Consider the following 22,828-nt stretch of genomic DNA (forward strand, 5'->3'; position numbering starts at 1 on the left):
TTTGCTGCTGCATCACACTGTTGACTCATATTCAGTCTGTGATCTATTAGTATACCCAAGTCTTTTTCACATGTCCTGTTGCTTAGCCCTATTCCTCCCATTCTGTATATGCTTTTTTCATTTTTATTGCCCAGATGTAGTACTTTGCATTTTTCCCTGTTAAAAACCATTCTGTTAGTTGCTGCCCACTTCTCCAGTTTATTTATATCTTTTTGAATCCTCTCTCTCTCTCTTCTCTAGTATTAGCTATCCCTCCTAGCTTTGTGTCATCAGCAAATTTAATCAGTTTACCCTCAATTCCTTCATCTAAATCATTGATAAAGACGTTGAACAATACAGGGCCCAGGACAGAGCCCTGTGGTACCCCACTTGAGACATTCTTCCAACTGGATGTGCAGCCATTTACGACCACTCTTTGGGTCCGATCACTAAGCCAGTTATGAATCCACCTAACAGTTGCCTTGTCCATTCCATACTTAGTCATTTTTTCAATAAGGATTGTGTGAGATACTTTGTCAAATGCTTTGCTGAAGTCAAGATATACTATATCTACAGCATTTCCTTGATCCACCCAATCAGTGATTCTGTCATAGAAGGAAATTAAGTTAGTCTGACATGACTTATTAGTTACAAACCCCATGCTGACTCTGTTTAATCACTTCATTCTTATCCAGCCTTCAAAACTATGTTACTATGTTAGGTGGTGGGACACTACACCTCAGGAGAAGGTGCAGTACCTCTGTGGCGACTGAGCCTCAGGGGCGCCACAGATATCACTGGGTGTGACCTCACTGGTGAGATCGCTGTTGCGTCACAAAACTCACTAGCGAGATCGCTGTGTGTGACGGGGGCTTTACAGTCTATGAGGAAAAAAGGTAGACACGAAACGTGGGTGGTAACAATTGCCCTGATTGTTTGGATCAGCCCTAATGTTAAGTGTGTAACAGTACAGACACAGAGGGCTAATGGATGCATAAAGCATGTGGGAACATGATGCGGGGAACCTGGTTATGGTAAAACTTTTGGCTGTGCCACACAGGGATAGATTAGGTTAATGTGTTGAGGTGATAGGCCAGTCTGAATAAATGCGTTTTCAGGGCACGCTTAAAATTGTGGGGATTGGGGACTAATTGTATTGACCTGGGAGGTGCATTCCAAAGAATTGGCGCAGCACATGTATAGTCTTGGAGAAGGGTGTGGGAGGTTCTGATTATTGTGGATGCTAACCTCAGGTCATCAGCAGAACGGAGGGCACGGGTAGGGTGGTAGGCTGAGACGAGGGAGGAGATGTAGGGTGGTGCTGAGCCATGGAGAGATTTGTGGGTGAGGGTAATAAGTTTGTACTGGATTCTGGAGTGGATGGGCAAGAAGAGCTTAGCATTCTGACCACCGCTACATCTACAACAGAGAAAACAAGGATTCTATCAAAATATATCACTGGTATCAGGGTCTCTGTGCCTACATACTGCTGATCTCAGATTACACAGAAGAACCTGTTGACAGAATCCTTTTAAGGCCGGGATCACACATGCGAGAAACACGTCCGAGTCTCGCATGTTAATACCCAGCACTCGGATTGGAGCGTGTGGCCGCATAGTAATACATGTAGCCGCAGGCTCCGCTCCCGAGTGCCGGCGGCAGTGCCGGGTATTAACATGCAAGACTCGGCCATGTTTCTCACATGAGTAATCCCGGCCCAAGAGTTAATATCATTAATTTTGAAATTTAACTTCTTGTAAACACCCAGATTCACAACATTGGCTCACATGATGTGACTGCAGCACGGCTGAGATGCAACCAACATGTTACTAAACCTTCATTAAAAGGGAGATGTTAATAGTTTGTTCAAATTAAAGGGAGATTTTAATTTAAATGTAAAAATGTACAGCCCCCATGGAAGCACCGCAGAGCTACACAAAGCTGCTCCATGAACATTTGGGCCATCAATCCAGGAATTCCACTGGTACATTCACACTAATCCTAATCACAGATGCAGATTCTTTACTGTAAGAGACAATGGAGCTCTCAGCCACGTGATGTAATGGTTGATTCACTACCAAACTTAAACAAAGGCCTGGATGCCTTTCTTGTAAAATATAATATTACAGGTTCTCGGTACTAAATTCTGTGATGGGACATTGATCCAGGAAACTAAAGTCAAAGGATTGGCGTGCACTCTGTCGTAATACGAGATTCTGGTGGAACGGGGCATGCAACACCTTATGTAATGGTTCTTGGTCGCGGGCTCGTCTTAATTCAATGTTCAGTGAAAAACTGAGAGAAGCAAGAAGAGAAGCTCGTTGTGACGTAACAACGCAAGTATGAAAATCGCATATGAGTGAAAGCGATCACATGATGACTGCTGGAACCAGCAAGCAGAGCTGGATCCTGACAGTGAGGATATTACATGCTGTTAGGATTGGCTGCGGGGCTTCATTTTATAATTAAAGTGTGCGTCCAGGTTTGAGATGAAAATCTGCAGTCACTGTAGGTGGTTGCAGGCTTCTGAATTCTCACAGCGCATGCACTGCGCACTTTTAGAATTCTCCCTTACACAAGTACGTGATTTCTATACTTCTGGCCACATTCCAACTAGACGTGCCCAGCCTCGCTCAAGTCATTTTCATTGAGTGAGGCCACGCATGTCTTGTCAGCATGTGACCGCATGTATGCAAATCACCGGCACCAGAGAATCTTGACAGCATGCAGTGCGCACTGTGAGAATTTAGAAGTCTGCAGTCACATAGAATGACTACAGACTCATCACAAGCCTGGACAATTACCTATAAATAAAAATATGAGAATTTGTCAGTATTACAAACAACATTTACATTCAGGTACCTGATAGATAACGTCTCATAGATTGTAAGCTTGCGAGCAGGGCCCTCATTCCTCTTGGTATCTGTTTTGATCTATGCGTTATTGTTATGCTGTAATGTGTATTGTCTGTACGAGTCCCCTCTAAAATGCAAAGCTCTGCGGAATATGTCGGCGCTCTAGAAATAAAATTTTAATTATTATTAACGTTGTCTATGGAGTCATTCTGTTTCTTTTCCTCTTCATCTTGTCCAGACTTCATGATCAGTTTTCTCCTCCACAGCCCTCTCTGCAGACTTCCATCTTCTCCGGTCTTGTGCAGCACATACCCACATGATGCCCTTTAAGATAGAGTAATTATAATGCTCTGAAATAAAAATATCTGCCCTGCGCCCCTGAATAAATGATTGCCCCTCACTATATTCCCTGCACAAAATGTGACCCCACGCTGTCCCTCTTATGGTACATGCTCTCCACACTGCTCCCTCTTCACACTGTTCTCTCACACGGAGTCCAAACTATAGGGCCCAGTCTCTAAACTGTGCCCCCTCATCACAACCCCCCTTGGTATACTGTCACCTCCTGGCTGTGCCCTTACACTGTTCCTCCATGCCACACCCCCCACACTACTCTGCCTCTATTCTGTACCCACTGACTTTTCCCCCACACATTTCCCCCCTCCCTCCTCATGCATTTACCCTCTCACTTTCCATACTGCCTCCTCACACATCCCTCCAACTCCTCATACTGTGTCCGCACCTATCCCATCACCCCCCATACCGTATCCTCATATTTTCCCCTCGCTCCTCATACTGTGTCTGCACCCATGCTACACCACTCATGCCCCCATCTCATATTGTGTCTTCAAATTTCTCCCGCTTCCCATATTGTGTCTGCACCTGTCACTTCCTTGCTCCCCAAATTTGTGTCCTCAAATCATACCCCGTTACACAAAATCTCACCCAGCCCGGTCACAGTAAATCTCCCCCACACAGTAAATCCCCCCCCACACACAGTAAATCCCCCTCCACACATACACACTAGTTACCCAACCCCACATACAGTAAACATCCCCCCCACACATGCTAAATACACCCCCCCAGTAGACACCACCAAGTAAATAACCCCCCCGAGATCAGATTGTCAGCTTGCTAAGAGAACTGCCGACTCCCAGTCCGGGAGCGGCAGAATGCATCTGCCGAGGGAGACACTTCAGACCGCCAAATTAGGCGGCCCGACTGCCCCTCCTAGATACACCACTTTGTGTGATTGATGCTAACTCCTCTTATAGTGCCCCTACCCTGATATAGCCTGCAGACACTATCATATGTGCCTGGTGCAAGCCTCTTCTAGTGCTCCAGTGCGGATATGACCTCTATACATTACGTCATATGTTACTGACGTCATCCCCTCCATTACACCTTGCGCTCCATCGCTGACATAACATCATATGTGATTGATATAAAGTGCCTTTCCCCCCCCACCTCCCTAATCTTTATAATGCTCCAGTACGGACATAATATATTTCCAATATTGGATCACATGGTAGTCTGCTAACCTCTATTCATGGTATTTCAACACAGCTACTCCTCTTTCTTCCACAGCACCTTATGTAAGACACCCTGTAACAGCAACAAGTCCCCAGGTACTCTGCTAGAGATGGTTCCTTACCAATTCACTCTCTACACCCCTGCTTAATTATCTACCATTGCCTGGCAGCATCTTATAGACCCTATACTTTGGACTTTACTCCATAGATTCTTATGTGTAACACTACCCTGCAAATAACGGAGCCACTATTGTTTTTCCCTTCTTTCATCAGCAATGCAAATTTGTCTTTCTTATAGTTACAGCCCACTTATTATTATTATTATTATTATTATTTATTGTTATAGCGCCATTTATTCCATGGCGCTTTACATGTGAGGGGGGTATACATAAAAACAAGTACAATAATCTTAAACAATACAAGTCATAACTGGTACAGGAGGAGAGAGGACCCTGCCCGCGAGGGCTCACAATCTTCAAGGGATGGGTGATAATACAGTAGGCGAGGGTAGAGCTGGTCGTGCAGCGGTTTGGTCGATCGGTGGTTACTGCAGGTTATAGGCTTGTCGGAAGAGGTGGGTCTTCAGGCTCTTTTTGAAGGTTTCGATGGTAGGTGAGAGTCTGATATGTTGTGGTAGAGAGTTCCAGAGTAGGGGTGATGCACGAGAGAAATCTTGTATGCGATTGTGGGAAGAGGAGATAAGAGGGGAGTAGAGAAGGAGATCTTGTGAGGATCGGAGGTTGCGTGCAGGAAAGTACCGGGAGACGAGGTCACAGATGTATGGAGGAGACAAGTTGTGGATGGCTTTGTATGTCATGGTTAGGGTTTTGTAATGGAGTCTCTGGGCAATTGGGAGCCAGTGAAGGGATTGACAGAGGGGAGAAGCTGGGGAATAGCGGGGGGACAGGTGGATTAGTCGGGCAGCAGAGTTTAGAATAGATTGGAGGGGTGCGAGAGTGTTTGAGGGGAGGCCGCAGAGCATGAGGTTGCAGTAGTCAAGGCGAGAGATGATGAGGGCATGGACTAGGGTTTTTGCAGATTCTTGGGTGAGGAATGAACGGATGCGTGAAATATTTTTGAGTTGAAGTCGGCAGGAAGTGGAAAGGGTTTGGATATGTGGTTTGAAGGAGAGATCAGCATCAAGGATTACTCCGAGGCAGCGAGCTTGTGGGACTGGGGAGAGTGGGCAGTCATTTACTGTAATTGATAGGTTCGTAGGGGGGTCACGTGGGATGGGGGAAAGATGATGAATTCTGTTTTGTCCATGTTGAGTTTCAGATATCTAGTGGAGAAGAAGGATGAAATAGTGGACAGACATTGAGGGATTCTGGTTAGTAGGGAGGTGATATCTGGTCCAGAGATGTAGATCTGTGTGTCATCAGCATAAAGATGATACTGAAAGCCATGAGATTCTATGAGCTGTCCCAGGCCAAAGGTGTAAATACATTCTCTTGTATCCATGGTCTCAATATCTGCAAGCTCCTTCTGTCATTAGAACGACTATACAATGTCACCGCCTCTAATCATATAAAGTTAATTACCTGATAGATTACACATATATTAGATCTATACAGGGCCGGATTATAGGAGGGGCAGGCGGGGCTTCAGCCCCGGGGCCCCCACCACAAGAGCTTCTAAGGGGGCCCCCACCACTGGGCAGCGACCGCCAACGCAGCGCGAGGATAAATATTAGACGCCGTCAGTGAATAGCAGGAACGGAGCGGCCGGCAAGGGTCCGTCCTGCTTCCTGCCCGGAGGCCGCGCTTCCTGTTTTCACACGTCATCATTCAGCGGCCGCTGCTGTGTGAGGGAGGAAGCGCTGGCGATGCTGCGGAGGACAGGTGAGAGGAGAGAGGTGGTGTCTTGTGTGTGTATGTATGTGTGTATCAGTGTATGTATGTATGTATGTATGTATGTATGATGGAGCAGGCAGAGGCAGTGATGGGACATGGGAGTGATGGTCTAGAAGGCAGTGATGGGGTGAAGGAGCAGGCAATGATGGGGGTGAAGGAGCAGGCAGTGATGGGGTGATGGAGCAGACAATGATGGGGGTGATGGAGAAGGCAGTGATGGGGGTGATGGAGAAGGCAGTGATGGGGGTGATGGAGCAGGCAGTGATGGGGGTGATGGAGCAGGCAGTGATGGGGGTGATGGAGCAGGCAGTGATGGGGGTGATGGAGCAGGCAGTGATGGGGGTGATGGAGCAGGCAGTGATGGGGGTGATGGAGCAGGCAGTGATGGGGGTGATGGAGCAGGCAGTGATGGGGGTGATGGAGCAGGCAGTGATGGGAGTGATGGAGCAGGCAGTGATGGGAGTGATGGGGTGGTGGAGCAGGCAATGATGGGGGTGATGGAGCAGGCAGTGATGGGAGTGATGGAGCAGGCAGTGATGGGAGTGATGGAGCAGGCAATGATGGGAGTGATGGAGCAGACAATGATGGGGGTGATGGAGCAGACAATGATGGGGGTGATGGAGCAGACAATGATGGGGGTGATGGAGCAGACAATGATGGGGGTGATGGAGCAGACAATGATGGGGGTGATGGAGCAGACAATGATGGGGGTGATGGAGCAGACAATGATGGGGGTGATGGAGCAGACAATGATGGGGGTGATGGAGCAGACAATGATGGGGGTGATGGAGCAGACAATGATGGGAGTTATGGGGTGATGGAGCAGGCAATGATGGGGGTGATGGAGCAGGCAATGATGGGGGTGATGGGAGTGATGGAGAAGGCAATGATGGGAGTGATGGGGTGATGGAGCAGGCAATGATGGGGTGATGGAGCAGACAATGATGGGGTGATGGAGCAGACAATGATGGGGGTGATGGAGCAGACAATGATGGGGGTGATGGAGCAGACAATGATGGGGGTGATGGAGCAGACAATGATGGGGGTGATGGAGCAGACAATGATGGGAGTGATGGAGCAGACAATGATGGGAGTGATGGAGCAGGCAATGATGGGAGTGATGGAGCAGACAATGATGGGAGTGATGGAGCAGACAATGATGGGGGTGATGGAGCAGACAATGATGGGGGTGATGGAGCAGACAATGATGGGGGTGATGGGAGTGATGGAGAAGGCAATGATGGGAGTGATGGGGTGATGGAGCAGGCAATGATGGGGTGATGGAGCAGACAATGATGGGGGTGATGGAGCAGACAATGATGGGGGTGATGGAGCAGACAATGATGGGGGTGATGGAGCAGACAATGATGGGGGTGATGGAGCAGACAATGATGGGGGTGATGGAGCAGACAATGATGGGGGTGATGGAGCAGACAATGATGGGGGTGATGGAGCAGGCAGTGATGGGAGTGATGGAGCAGGCAATGATGGGAGTGATGGAGCAGACAATGATGGGAGTGATGGAGCAGACAATGATGGGAGTGATGGAGCAGACAATGATGGGGGTGATGGAGCAGACAATGATGGGGGTGATGGAGCAGACAATGATGGGGGTGATGGAGCAGACAATGATGGGGGTGATGGAGCAGACAATGATGGGGGTGATGGAGCAGACAATGATGGGGGTGATGGAGCAGACAATGATGGGGGTGATGGAGCAGACAATGATGGGGGTGATGGAGCAGACAATGATGGGGGTGATGGAGCAGACAATGATGGGAGTTATGGGGTGATGGAGCAGGCAATGATGGGGGTGATGGAGCAGGCAGTGATGGGGGTTATGGAGCAGGCAGTGATGGGGGTTATGGAGAAGGCAATGATGGGGGTTATGGAGCAGGCAATGATGGGGTGATGGAGCAGGCAATGATGGGGGTGATGGAGCAGGCAATGATGGGGGAAGGCGGTGATGGAGCACGCAGTGATGGGGTGATGGAGAAGGCAATGATGGGAGTGATGGAGCAGGCAATTATGGGGTGATGGAGCAGACAATGATGGGGGTGATGGAGCAGGCAATTATGGGGGTGATGGAGCAGGCAATTATGGGGGTGATGGAGTGATGGAGCAGGCAGTGATGGGGTGATGGAGCAGGCAGTGATGGGGGTGATGGAGCAGGCAGTGATGGGGGTGATGGGGGAAGGCAGCGATGGGGGTGATGGGGGAAGGCAGCGATGGGAGTGATGGGGGAAGGCAGTGATGGGGTGATGGAGAAGGCAGTGATGGGAGTGATGGAGAAGGCAGTGATGGGGAGAAGACAATGATGGGGTGATGGTCGAGAGGGCAATGATGGGGTGATGGAGCAGGCAATGATGGGGGTGATGGCGCAGACAATGATGGGAGTGATGGAGCAGGCAATGATGGGAGTGATGGGGAGAAAGCAGTGATGGGGTGATGGAGAAGGCAGTGATGGGGTGATGGAGAAGGCAGTGATGGGGAGAAGACAATGATGGGGTGATGGTCGAGAGGGCAATGATGGGGTGGTGGAGCAGGCAGTGATGGGGGTGATGGAGCAGGCAGTGATGGGGTGATGGAGAAGGCAATGATGGGAGTGATGGGGTGATGGAGCAGACAATGATGGGGGTGATGGAGCAGACAATGATGGGGGTGATGGAGCAGACAATGATGGGGGTGATGGAGCAGACAATGATGGGGGTGATGGAGCAGACAATGATGGGGGTGATGGAGCAGACAATGATGGGAGTTATGGGGTGATGGAGCAGGCAATGATGGGGGTGATGGAGCAGGCAGTGATGGGGGTTATGGAGCAGGCAGTGATGGGGGTTATGGAGCAGGCAGTGATGGGGGTTATGGAGCAGGCAATGATGGGGGTTATGGAGCAGGCAATGATGGGGGTTATGGAGCAGGCAATGATGGGGGAAGGCGGTGATGGAGCACGCAGTGATGGGGTGATGGAGAAGGCAATGATGGGAGTGATGGAGCAGGCAATTATGGGGTGATGGAGCAGACAATGATGGGGGTGATGGAGCAGGCAATTATGGGGGTGATGGAGCAGGCAATTATGGGGGTGATGGAGTGATGGAGCAGGCAGTGATGGGGGTGATGGAGCAGGCAGTGATGGGGGTGATGGAGCAAGGCAGCGATGGGGGTGATGGGGGAAGGCAGCGATGGGAGTGATGGGGGAAGGCAGTGATGGGGTGATGGAGAAGGCAGTGATGGGAGTGATGGCGTGATAGAGCAGGCAATGATGGGGGTGATGGCGCAGACAATGATGGGAGTGATGGAGCAGGCAATGATGGGAGTGATGGGGAGAAAGCAGTGATGGGGTGATGGAGAAGGCAGTGATGGGGTGATGGAGAAGGCAGTGATGGGGAGAAGACAATGATGGGGTGATGGTCGAGAGGGCAATGATGGGGTGGTGGGTGAGAATGCAATGATGGTGGTGGTGGAAATGTGGCAGAACAAGAGGATAAGATTAGATTGTACATCTAAGTGCTACAGTTCGCGCTCAACTGTTATGGCTAAAATGTTAATGATATGGGGGCCCCCACCAGATTTTCTGCCCAGGGGCCCCCACCAACCCCACCAACCTTAATCCGGCCCTGGATCTATATATTGTAAGGCAGCAGTAGCCCCGTATGCAGTGAAGAGACACCGACCCACAAAATTCAAACATCTCTTTAATGTGTTATCTTCACACATTAGTATCCATTTCACCATTTGCAGAATATATATTATACGGCATCCTTCATTTTACAGACACTAAACACGCTAGTCCTCCTCTGACTAGTTCCCGCAGGTGTCTATGCACTGTATACAAGACTCTATTCACACAGCATTACATGTTGCAGGCACTACACACACTAGTCTTCCTGTGACAAGTTCCCGTGTGTGTCCGGCACCGCTGTATCAGTCTCTTTACTCACACAGCCGTACACAGTCAAGGATATCTTCCGGATCGCAGCCGGGCACCATATCCACCTGTTTTGCAGTTGTTACACGCCAGTCTTCTTTGGGGCACAGGACTGTCCACATCAGAGACAAGTCACCGTGGACGACTTGCATCTCTGTGTACACTGTGGGTTGCCAGGCCTCTCTCTGGCCCTGACACACCTGAGACTCATTAAGCACCATTCACTCTGAACTCACTAACCCTTACCTGAAGGGCTTTTATCACAGCAACCTGTGGCTTTCAGCCACATGGAAAACCTGGATCTGGAATGGAACAGACTGCAACACTATCATACTGCAATCTGTTTCATACACACATCCAGAGCAGGTTTTCTCTACCTCTGTCTTGGACACTAACATGTCCAAGTCCGGCCGCAGCGCATAGCACTTGGGGCCCGATGACTAGAAGCACAGGAGCTGGGCCTCTGACCTGCGGGCCCCCTTCTGTACTGCTGCTCACCGGGTCCCATACAGCAGTTAGGGTAGTGATGCCTTGATGGAGGCCCTGTGTTCAAAACTAACACATACTTTTATTATGTCTGCATTGCAGTCACAGCTACGCTCGTGACTGCCATGCACACCTATGGCCTTCATACCCCTCCGTGCATATCCTGGGGAGACTACACAGCGACCCCTACCTGTAACATCGGTCACTGCTTCACCATTGCAATCCCAGCTACTCCTGTGACCGCAATGCATTCCCATAGCCTCAATACGCCTCCGTGCATATCCTGGGGAGAACACACAGCGCTCCCTAGCTGTAACAGGCATCACTGCCTCACAATATCATTATGCATATTATTGTAAAGTAATATATTCTGTAAATATGACTTGTATATCCTTTATTTGGTATTATGTTATTTAATTTGCCATGTATATGGCAACTGGGACATTTGTTTATTACATACATTATCATCTGTAACCTCTCTCATATGTTGTCCTTTCTTTTACAGTGACATTATGACAAGGTCGAAATGTTTAATTTTGCTGCATAATTTGCAGCACAATTATTTTCATTTTATTTGATTTTACTAAGAATTAATACATGTCTTCATGTTCTAAGGACCTAGTCTGATTGCCGTATGTGGTCTTTGGAAAGAAATTGCTCAATTAAACTGTGTTATTATGAGGATCTCTTCATTTAGGGTCTTTTCTGCGCACAAGTCCGTTTATCTTTTTTAGCTTTTCTGTTCCATCTAGAACAAACACAATTGGGATCCGTTGGTTTCCAATGGAAATAGAGGAGCCCCATTCATTCATAGAGAGTCCATCTGGTTTCCATTTATTTTTTTAGAGCAGAAGTTTCTCATTTAGGACAGACCCCATATAAAGGAACAGGGCCTCCCTGCTTCAGTATGAAAGAGAAACGCACAGAAATCCCAATTCTGCCTGTTCTAAATGGAACGGATTAACGGACGTGTGAACAGGGCCTTACTGCCTCCATCACAGACTAATCAGCTAAATTTGCTGCCAGCCTAATGTTTACGGGGGCTGACAACTCTCTCCCCCACGCAGTCAGATGATGTTGGGGGTGCAACCAGCCATTGGAATTTCAAGAGCTGATCCTTTTGTTCTTCCCCGAGATAAAGTGTTACCAGATTTGTCTGGCAGCCATTCTCATACAGAAAGCAGGAGGAGTCAGGAGAGATAGCTGTCAATGTGTATGGGGACCTATCATTGTGAGAGGGGCATGATAAGGTGAGCCACTATAGTCTGTAATCTGCAGATAAGAATCGGGGGGGGGGGGGGGGTTACATGCCTGCTGTGAGAAAAACTGCTGCAAGGTGATGGGCTACGGTGGTCCCCTACCATTGAGACACACACACTGGGCTGAGCTGGCCTTTTTTGGGGATATTGAGCAACTTCGCCTGTGTTTCGGTACTGACAAAACCTAAGATAGATACAAAATGAGCATATACCCTGCAGTAAGTGAATAGTAACAGTACATATAAATAACATAGGGTACTTAGTAAAGTGTTTTTCATTAAAAAAAAAATGTAAAAGCAATTCCACCGCAACTAGGTGTACCCAATCGGGACAGATTCTGTCCTGTAGTATCAAAAATTCACCTTGTGCCAGATGACAGGCCCAACTGTTCCAGATACCTGCCTATGAGCAGCTATATAGATGAAATATCTAGCTCAAAAAAGGGGAGACACGCCACTGTTTGTACAAAGTACAAGAAACTAAAGCAAAAGCAAATAAATGAGCCGCAGCATGGGTTTGTATACTTGCAAATAGGAGCATGTTCACATTGTGGCCATTTAACAGACAAAACCTGGACTGGTCCCAATTGGGGCACACCTTCTCGCAGTGGGATGGCTTTTTTGATCAAAAAGTGTTTACTAAGCAACCTATGTTATTTACATGTACTATTACTGTTTACTTACTTACTGCAGGGTATATCCTCCTTTTGTTTTGATCTTAGGTTTTCTCTGTTAAATGCCCATAATGTGAACGTGCTCTAACACTGTGCATGCAGACTCTGCATCTCACATACGCAATGTACGCGCCTGTGGGTTGACCCGTATGCGGTTGTCATGGGAACGCGTCCACATAGCGTCAGTCCCCCTCCCCTCGGCTGACGAGTTGGCCGGGGCCATGTGACATGGTAGGCCGACGCCCATGATTTCCGGTCCAGTGTGGCCTCAGGATTCAGGAAGCGTCGCTTTCACTGCGTAATTCCTTCTCATTGGAGTGTGACTACATAATATAAAGCTTCCGCAGATCCTCTATGTATCTCCCCTGAAGAAGCTGACGCGAAACGTGCATTGGGGAACCCATACCCCACTACTTCAAGGTTGTATGGATTAGTACTTATTGCAGCTATTCATGACACTTGTCTACATTACCTTGTATGTACTTCTGTACCCGAGAATACCTCATATCCATTCTACCATTATTTTTGCTGATCTGTACACTTTATAAATGTCTCTGAGTAACTGATTTGTAAGGCAGAGGTTCTCTCAATCATTCCTATACTTATATCCCACTTGGGTATTTGACAGTTTACGCCTACAGATTTTTTTTTTTTTTTTTATACCATCTACTCTTCTTGCCAGCCCTTTGTATATGAGATTTGCTCTGCCTTGTATGATATATCTACTCCACAGACCTTGATGCATGAGGCCTCTGTCACTTCCAGTTTTTCACTTTTAAAGATAAATCTGTCACCCCATTTTCGGCCACTAAAGCTCCCGTTACACACTGCGATATCGCTAGCAATATCGCTGTAAAGTCACTGATTTTGTGACGTAGCAGCGATATTGCTAGCGATATCGCTGCATGTGATACTTACCTCCGACCGGCTCCCCCGCTGGTTATCGCTGATCGCGCGAGAAGGTCCTGGATCATTTCTCGTTGTCAGCTTCCTGCTGTGACGACGAGCGACGCGTGGAGCCGGGCAGGAGGACGCAGGATCGCCTCGTCTGACAGGTAAGTAGCGAACCCCGTCCCCAGCGATGTCGCTGGTGAGATCCTGACCGCGTCATATCGCTAGTCGGGATCGCTGGTGCATCACTAGGTGTAACGGTACCCTAAGCTGCGGCCACCGCCATCAGGGGCTTATCTACAGCATTCTGTAATGCTGTAGATAAGCCCTCGATGTAACCTGAAAGAGAAGAAAAATGAGTTGTATTATACTCACCAGGGGGTGGGTGCTGTGGGTGTCGCGGTCTGGCACCTCCCATCTTCTAGAGATGACGTCCTCCTCCTTACTTCTGCTGTGGCTCCGGCGCAGGTGTGTACTTTCTTTCTCTGCCCTCTTGAGGGCAGAGTAAAGTACTGCAGTGCTCAGGCACCGGGAAAGGTCAGAGAGGTCCAGCGCCTGCACACTGCAGTACTTTATTCTGCCCTCAACAGGGCAGATAAAGTACGCCTGCGCAGGAGCCGCTGCAGAAGTAAGGAGGACATAGTCGTATGAAGATGGGAGGCACCGGACCAGGACCGCGACACCCATCGGACCGGATCCCCGGGTGAGTATAATCTAACTCGTTTTTCTTATCTTTCAGGTTACATCGGGGGCTTATCTCCAGCATTTCAGAATGCTGTAGATAAACCCATGATGGTTGTGGCTGCAGATTATAGGCCAAAAATGAGGTGACAGATTCCCTTTTAATGATTTCTATTTTATTTGTATTTAATAAAGTTAGACCCATTTATTACTGCATATGCTTCCGTGCTTTTTTGGTTTCTCTTTTTGAAAGTGCTGCCCCTATAGGCCAGGCTTACGCAGATTATCTCATACTTTGCATGTATACCAACTTCTGCTCCGGCTCATTTCTTAGGTTTTGCTACTGGTATGGGGAAGTCTGTGGCAGACTCGGCATTGGATTCACACTGATCTAGGTGAGAATGTATTGACATTCAAATCTCTATAAATCTGATTACATTGTTGCGGCATTCTCTGTACGTTACCTATACTGCATATATTATATGTGAAAAGACACTATATATATATAACTGCCATTACTTCTTATTTTACAGATGTCATCATGAACTCAGCAAGTTTTTATGTTAAAGACTAAAAAAATAACCCAGACAGGACCAAAGTGTAATCATTGTTTATTAAGTCAATAGAAAGTGCATAGTACAAGCCCTTTACTCTGAATTATTTGTAATCCTCATGGCACAATCAGCAGCTTTTTGTTTGGCGTAATTACTATAAGCAACTGGAATCATTATGATATTAACGAGGACAAATAGTAAATGTAACAGCATACAGTTCCTACATATAAGGTGAGAAGGCAGGGCTGGATGTGGACAATGAGAGCGAATCATCAGTCGTAGGTTTCTATAGACCGCAATCAAAATGTGAAGATATGTCTAGTCTTTAGATTAGTGATTAGCGAGCGTGATAGGACAAGGTGTTATTCGAGCATGCTCGTGTCCTAATCGAGTATTTTCGGCGTGCTCGAAAAGTATGCTCGAGTCGCCGCGGCTGTTCAGCAGTGCACCATAACCCCATCAATTAGTAAATCAATTGGGGTGACGAGAGTCCACCCCAATAATCTGACTGATATCTGACCTTAGGGATAAGCCAACAATAATAAAGTCCCATAAAACTATTTAAGCTGTGTTACCATTCTTGTGATTGTTCTTAACTCAGTCAGGTCCCAAAGCTGTGGTTCTCCATTGGACCCAAGACTACAACTCTCACCATGCAGCAACAGCTGAAGAGATACAAGTTTGGGACCGACGCTATAGAGACTGTACAGGCCTGGAGTATAGTAAGGTCTCCTACATTTTACAAAACACTTATGCTGCTATTAGGTTGATAATGGCCATTTGGGCAGATTTCTATCGTACTGAGATGATGCCATATGGAAATATTCCAAGACATGACAGATACTTTATGAAATGTTGGTCAAGTACATTAAAGGCCCACCATACACCAGCTATCTACTGTGTATGGCCAGCTTTATCTTTCACCCACTGGCTCCTACAACATTAGATTGTCTTTGGATTTATGCAAATAGTTTTGTTGGCAAAAGGCTTTGATATTCACAGGTAAAAGCAACACCATCAATTGTATCAGATGCCCAATTTACATTTTGTTATCCCTTGATTTGTTTAAAGAGATGGTTATCCATTTAACAGAATGTGCAAATGAGCAGTCTTGTTTTCAGAATTAAGGAGGTTGTCCACTATTTTAACATTGATGTCTGATCGGTGGGGGTACGACACCCAACACCCCCCCCCCAGATCACCTGTGCTAGGTGTCAGATTCAATGGACCAGTTGTGGAATTGCATAGCTCCATCTACTGTTTAGTGGCCACAGCTGGGTACTGCACATCCAGCCCCTACTGATTTGAATAGAGATGTGCAGTACCCAGCTACTGTACAGTTGGCAGAGCTGTGCAGCTCCAGGTATCGCACCCCCTCTGATCAGACAGTGATGAGCTGTCCTAAGGATAGACCATCAACGTTAAAAGTAGTGGACCCCCTCCAAGCTATTCACAGTCATGAAGCATGTCATTACTGATCACTGGATTTATCCTTCCCCATACTATATTACTGTCCAGAGCTACATTGTTTAGACTTGATCGTCAGTAATCTCAGCTTTTCTGACTCACACAATCGCATACGAGCCGTATTTTACAGTCATGTTATGGCCTGACTGTGGGTCTCCCGAGCTGACCTAACAGCCTTTTAGGGTGGATTTCCAGCAGCCGTTTATAGAGAGTCCTAGGAATGCTCATTCACAAATATCAGCATGTCTAAACAGGCTGCCAATCACAAGATAGTCAAGCAAAACGCTCATTGGATGGGTGAAATGATTAGCAAGCTTTCTTTGGAAAAAAAAAAAATATATATAAAATCGTTCTCGGCAGCACATTGTCCTTTGTAAACAGATGTGCTGCAGAGAACAATGATATTGTATGGGCACAGGACAATCAGTCACTTAACAGCTATTACTGGCCAGTGTAAATGTACAGATGTCGCTGTTAGGAGACCCATGGTCAGGCAGGGGATTCTGGCCCCCTTACAGGTGTCTGTGGTTCTAGTTTTATTGGAATTGCTCACATTTTGGACCAGGACTCAGAGTTTAGCATTTTGTCAGGTAGCATTTTGCTATACCCTTCCCCAAGTTTTTTTTTTCTTTCTGGTGTGCAATATTTAGCCAACCTAATGGTTACGGACAGTGACCCATAATGGCGTACATCCAGAACGCAACATGACCGGTAGCTGAGGACAGATTGGCCTGGTTACAGATATCACTCAATCCCTGTCACGAGGACTCGTGAGTTACCAATCATACCCCTCACAACTAAGTTAGATGTTTCTTGCCGTTTCACTGCCATACAGGTTAAACAAACATTGGTTAGCCGACAATCTAATGTGAATGGGGGGGGGGGGGGGGGGGGTCTCCAGACTCTTCCCAATAGAGGATGTTGCGGGGGAGAGAAGGATCCGATCACTTTGTGATACCTAGAGATAAGCACCAGTCAGTGGGGACCGGGATCTGCTCTCATGGAGTACACGGGAGCCCTCCGCCAAGCATTCCTTTGTATGGGAGTTTGTCAAAAATCGTTTAGCTGATAGCCATTTAATTTGTATGGGGGATTAGGATAAAAGCAGCAGCTCTGGCACGTAGGAATTGTTACTTAGGTAAAGGGGGTTTTACACTAAGCGATATCGCTAGCAATATCGCTAAAACGTCACTGGTTTTGTGACGTTATAGCGATATTGCTAGCGATATCACTATGTGTGATACTTACCAACGACCGGCTCCCCCGCTGTCCATCGCTGATCGCGCGAGAATGTCCGGCTCCATTTCTCGTCGGGCGCTTCCTGCTGAGATTTCCTGCTGTGACGACGAGCGACGTGTGGACGTGGGCGGGAGGACGTCAGGATCGCTGTGTGTGAAAGGTGAGTATCGTGCGCTGCGTCATCGCTGTGAGATCTTTCTGTGTGAAAGCTCACTAGCGATCATTTAGCGATGCACCAGCGATCCTGACCGGGTCGGATCGCTGGTCGGATCGCTGGTGCATCGCTAAATATAAAAGGGCCTTAATAAAACTGTTAAAGCCCAATTCAGACCAGCCAAGAATGGATTCTCATCACAAAGTAACATTAGATCTCCGCATTAATGGAATGTTCCATAGTCTCTTAATGATTCGGAATGTCACAGAATTAGTACAAGTAACAGGCGTCAGGTTTACGAGCTACAACCAACACAATCTCAAAAATAGTCTATTCTTTGAGAGATCGCAAAAGTTTCAATCAACACATCAATCGTATTCAGTTAAAGGGGTTGTCCAGGAATTCTATCCCAGGGATAGGTCATCAGTGTCAGAACATGTAGTAAGAGACCTAACAGCACTCCAAAATCAGCAGGTTAGCCCCAAAACATCGCATCTTATTGCATCTTTCCGGATCCAAAAAGACACACTACACTCATGAATATATCTTCTTGTGAGTGCAACATTTTGGGTCACAGACCCTTCGCCATGCTGGATTGAATGGCAGGAGACATCAGATGATCATGGTGGTCTCAATGAGAAGACAAGGTGGGTACGGTCACTTAGCCTTGGACCAAGTAGAGGTTGGGCCAAAGAGTTGGTGCAGAGTGCCAGTCCCCGAGATAGATTATTAACATCAGGTCAGTTGGGGGTCCGACACCCCCATTGAGCAACTTTTTCCAGCTTTTTCAGTGACCGAATGTATACAACGTATGGTGCTGGCACAGCACAGCTTCATATACTGTAGATTAGCTCTCATTCTATTTAAACGCTGATTCTTATTTTTTCCACCGATAACGCTGAATGAGGGCTTGTTTTTTGTGGGAAGAGGTGTAGATTTGATTGACACTAATTCAATTTACCCTGCACTGTACTGGAAGAAAATTGCCAAGCGAAAAATCTGCAATTCCAAAAGGCTTTTTTCAGGAGTTTGTCTTTTACGGGGTTTATGATGTGGAAACCAGATTCTCCAGGTCAGTACACCCACAGAGACACCAAACTTCAAACTTACATGTTTATTTAAGTGGTGACAAAAAACAAAAAAACTTTATTTTAAAGTTGATGGAGTTGAGTGACGGCCTGTGTTTTTTGCACAATGAGTTTGTTTTGATTGATACCACTTTGTGGTCCACAAGCTTTATTTTTTTTTTTTTTTGGAGGGGACTGAAATTGTAATTTTACTGGTTTTGATTTTTTTTTCTCATTACGGCATTTAACAATTGGGTTCATTAATTTTATATTCTACAACATTGGACTTTTATGAACACAGCGATGCAAAATGTATTTTTTTTTAATTTCTACATTTTTAATGAGAAAAGGGGGTTGTGATTCATATTTTCTCTTCATCATTTTTTGCTTTATTGTTTAGACTTGAACCTGTGATTGTCCGTTCACTCATAGTATACTCTGCAATAACACAATATTGCAATATATAGTGTAAACTGCAGTCTCCTAACGCTCAGCATACAGCTTCAGCGGGGTACGCAGATGGCAGCAACAGGTACGGTTGTCATAGTAAACCATTAGTGCCCCGCAATCATTTTGTGGAAAGCTGATGGGAGATTGTGCGGGCCAACCCTGTCTGTGACGTCGTTTAAATGCCGCTATCAGACATTGACGCAATGTCTAGCCGGCTAACAGCCGTGGTCGGAGACAGACGCCGGCCACTTAATATAGCTAGCAGTAACCGGTTTGGAGGTAGCCCTCTCCACACACAGTCACCCCAGCGCAGGATGTACAGTTACGTCCAAATGCGCGGAGGGGTTTATAGGAGCTGAGCTGCAGTACCTGAGAATGGCCACTACACAGTGTGTGGCGCTGTCCTGTTCCAGCCCCTCTGTTCATTGTGTACATCAGACTTCCGCAGGATCTGCAATCGACCAATCGGTGTGGATGTCGGACCCCCATAGTCTGATGTGGATAGTTAGTCAGTGTACAAGTCCTGGGCGACCCCCTTTACCAGACAAAGATAACAATCTACAGTATTTTACAATATACAGTACCATTAGTAAGGTCTCCATCCTCTATGAGCGTCTAGATTTTATAAGGTGACAGTATATCGGCTAATGTAAACATTACAGTAAGGAAGATGCGTCACAATTTGACATCAATGGCTATGACAGTACAAGGGTCCACACAGAGAAATGTATAGATCATGGCTATGGTTTTATTGTTTGTAAAAATGTCATGGGGGAGCCCTAACTACATGAGGCTGGTGGCAGACCTCCCTAATCCAGGAGCCTACAATCCAGTTATTTCCAAACAACCTTTGGTTGCAGGCCCAGGGCCTACGTGGGGCTTGGCACCCCAAGATGTCAGGCCAAAGCTCTCTCATCTTAGTGTGTTCTCCTGACCTCCATGTTTGAAGGCCCTTCTAACAGAGACCATATGTAGCCACTTATGGCCTCACCAACCTGTGTGGTCATGGTAATTATCATTTACCATTTCATGCCTTCACTTTCAATGTCCGTTCTCTGTGTTTTTGGGATAAAATAGATTAGGCCTCTTCAGCAGGGGGCCACAAATGCAATTTTGTGTTGAGATACACCCTACAGAGCCATGGATCCTCTAAGTATAGGATGGTTACCGTCCAATAAAGTGGCACATCAGCTACCGGTATGTAGGTATTACACTGATATAGTAAGGACACCAGCAATCGGGTGCAACAAAGCAACCGTGAAGTAATAAAAAGTAATGCTGTATACTGTCATGAATCCAAAAGATATCTGTATGCTAATCGCATAATCCTGGAGGTTACCACAAGTCAGGAACACGGGCCTGGAGCTACATGTCCTGCCACTAGGACATAATTACATATTGTGGTCTTTTAGGAAATGTGTAACCACCGATTATATGGGAACTCATGAAAATCAGACACACTCACACAGCAGTAAACACTGACATATAGGATGCAGAATGACAAAACTCAAGCTCTAAGGGTTATAGTAAGGCTGAAAAAGTCCAGACAAGGGATTAGTAAGTTTACAGTGTTGCATTCGGTCTAAATTTACAAGAAAAGAATTATCCTACAGCAAGGAAATCCGGAACAAGACGACATGCTCCAAACATCCCAGATCCGCCATGTATCTCAGGATATGCAATGCCCAATACCGATAGGTATTAGTAGGAAAGAAAAGAATAATCATCCGCTTCAGAGTAGTCTGGCCAGTCACGATTCATTTGGTCGTGCAAATCTTCCATGGAGATGCTCCGGGGGTGCTAGTCTACTGGTGGAGCGGGAGGCTCATGGCTGCGATCCTGTGAATACAAGGTACAGTTTTACTCCTACTATACATCTCAATGGTCATTCTACATTGACTGGCTTGTTAAAAGTGATGCACATGCAAAAACAGATCTCATCTGTGGAAGCAATAGGAGCCCAGCACTGGTCAGGCTGCTGCAGAACTTCTTTGTGATATGCAAGATTTCACATAAAAAGTACTAAGTTGTAGACAGGAACCTCCTTGGTAGTTAGAAATAATTTCTGCATCAGCTGAAGTGTGTTACAAGGTTATCCCCAGAGATAAATATGAACACCTATTCAAAGGAAGTCAGACTGCTGGGACCAACATCAAACTAATTGGAATGGAGCGATTGCCACCAGCATGTGCCACCGCTGCAGCCATTCTCTAGGGGATTTCAGGGAAAAAAAGCAAAGTAATATAATTCGCTCTCTCTGACCATCCCATGAAGAATGAATGGAGTGCGCTCTGGAAAACTGACAGTTCAAGCCAGAGTCATGTTAGTTCTACTGGTCCAAACTGTGCACCCAGCAGGCAGAGGTAACGCTACCTCTGCAGCACTGGAGGAGCACTGAAACTGGCCGGATGTTGCGATCCAGTCAGCTACACAGCAAATTGCTATGAACCCTCACCTAGGAAACCAGCCCCTGCTGATAATCTGCAGAGGTGGCCAATAACCTGTGCAAAGAGCAGTAAAGCTATAAAAGGAAAGGATAATTTTTTTTTTTTATACAAACGTTTTTTTGCAAACTTGCTTGTTTTTATCACTACTTTATACCCATTTAAGAGGTTGAAACAACAGTTACCTTTTAGGGGGAGAGGGAACAATTGTTTTGTTGTGTGTACTTTAAATGCATTACCATGCAGTACAAATTACATGTTTTTTGTTGCTGTTTTTTTGGAGAAGAACCAAATTTCATAGAATTGTAGAGTTGGAAGGGACCTCCTGGGCCATCTGGTCCAACCCCCTGATCAAAGCAGGATTCGCTAAATCATCCCAGTCAGATGTCTGTCCAGCCTCTGTTTGAAGACTTCCATTGAAGGAGAACTCACCACTTCTCGTGGCAGCCAGTTCCACTCATTGATCACTCTGTAAAAAAGTTTATTCTAATATCTAATCTGTATCTCCTCCCATTTGCCCTTTTTTAATTGAAAAAAAAAAACCCACAACACTATTAGAATAACCCAATAACCTCAAATTACATTATTATGGCTTTGCTTAAAGTTCTTATTCAAAGTTTTTTTTTTTTTGAACACTACAAAAGTTGTTTTAGCGTTCGTGTTCCTGACATACAGAAGAAAAAGTAAAAAAGTAGATCTGTATTTTGAATATATGTTATTTTGTGCCATTATGGTGTGAAAATACTGAAAACGTGGAAGGAATCACTGGGATCTGTCACTAACAATCCACCTCTACCAAATCACATAGGCAATGGCCCCATGGAGCTGATCCTCGCCTGGGAAAATCCAGGTCTGAAGGTGGAAGATCTCACCTTTTATCACAGGAGGATGGTGCTTATAACTTATAGGTCATTGACCACGCTAGAGAGGAACAGCGATCTAAACTCTGCCAGATGTCTGAAGGACGAGCTTCGTCGGTCAGATACGTTCCACTCTATGCCTGCCCTATGTTTATTATTATTATACACACATTTTTCTCATAACTTGGTATTTTTCCCTCTAATCAGAAGCCCTGTTGCACCTCTGGGGCCCTATAGACAAAATGTTCTCTATTAACATTCTGCTCAGCCGCAGCTTCATCACAGTATCCACATCATGAATTATTCTTCAGCCCTGAGGACCAAGCGTGACCTCCCTTACAGGGTTGCCAATAAAAATAGGCGTTTTGTGCATTTATGAAAACACAGTCCTGGTTCTGAATAAATTGTCAAAGTGTCAGATTTCCTGTAGATGTGTAATCTGAGGATACATATCTG

The 22,828-nt window shown here is 46.3% G+C and overlaps 2 protein-coding genes and 1 long non-coding RNA gene across 4 annotated transcripts in view; 1 reads left to right on the forward strand and 2 right to left on the reverse strand.

The window, feature by feature from the left end:
* Positions 1-10,313, reverse strand: part of UGDH (UDP-glucose 6-dehydrogenase) — a 57,112-nt gene extending 46,799 nt beyond the window's left edge. The window contains exon 1 of one of the 2 annotated variants that reach the window (XM_073561086.1): positions 10,161-10,313. The gene's annotated coding sequence lies outside the window, so the exon portion shown is untranslated. The remainder of the gene's footprint in view (positions 1-10,160) is intronic. The other variant, XM_073561085.1, reaches the window with a different exon arrangement.
* A 2,535-nt stretch (positions 10,314-12,848) lies between these two features.
* On the forward strand, positions 12,849-14,800 carry LOC141073728 (uncharacterized). The gene is made up of 3 exons (XR_012227054.1): positions 12,849-12,985; positions 14,472-14,532; positions 14,671-14,800. It is a non-coding gene; the product is annotated as an uncharacterized lncRNA (long non-coding RNA).
* The window catches only part of SMIM14 (small integral membrane protein 14), a 54,114-nt gene continuing 46,017 nt past the window's right edge, over positions 14,732-22,828 (reverse strand). Inside the window, exon 5 of the mRNA XM_073561093.1 lies at positions 14,732-20,907. Within this exon, the coding sequence (XP_073417194.1) occupies positions 20,869-20,907 (39 nt within the window). The 3' untranslated portion in view covers positions 14,732-20,868. The remainder of the gene's footprint in view (positions 20,908-22,828) is intronic.

This window comes from Dendrobates tinctorius, unplaced genomic scaffold (genome assembly GCF_039654945.1).
Source record: "Dendrobates tinctorius isolate UK_male_01 unplaced genomic scaffold, ASM3965494v1 ptg000314l, whole genome shotgun sequence".
NCBI classification, from domain to species: Eukaryota; Metazoa; Chordata; class Amphibia; order Anura; family Dendrobatidae; genus Dendrobates; species Dendrobates tinctorius.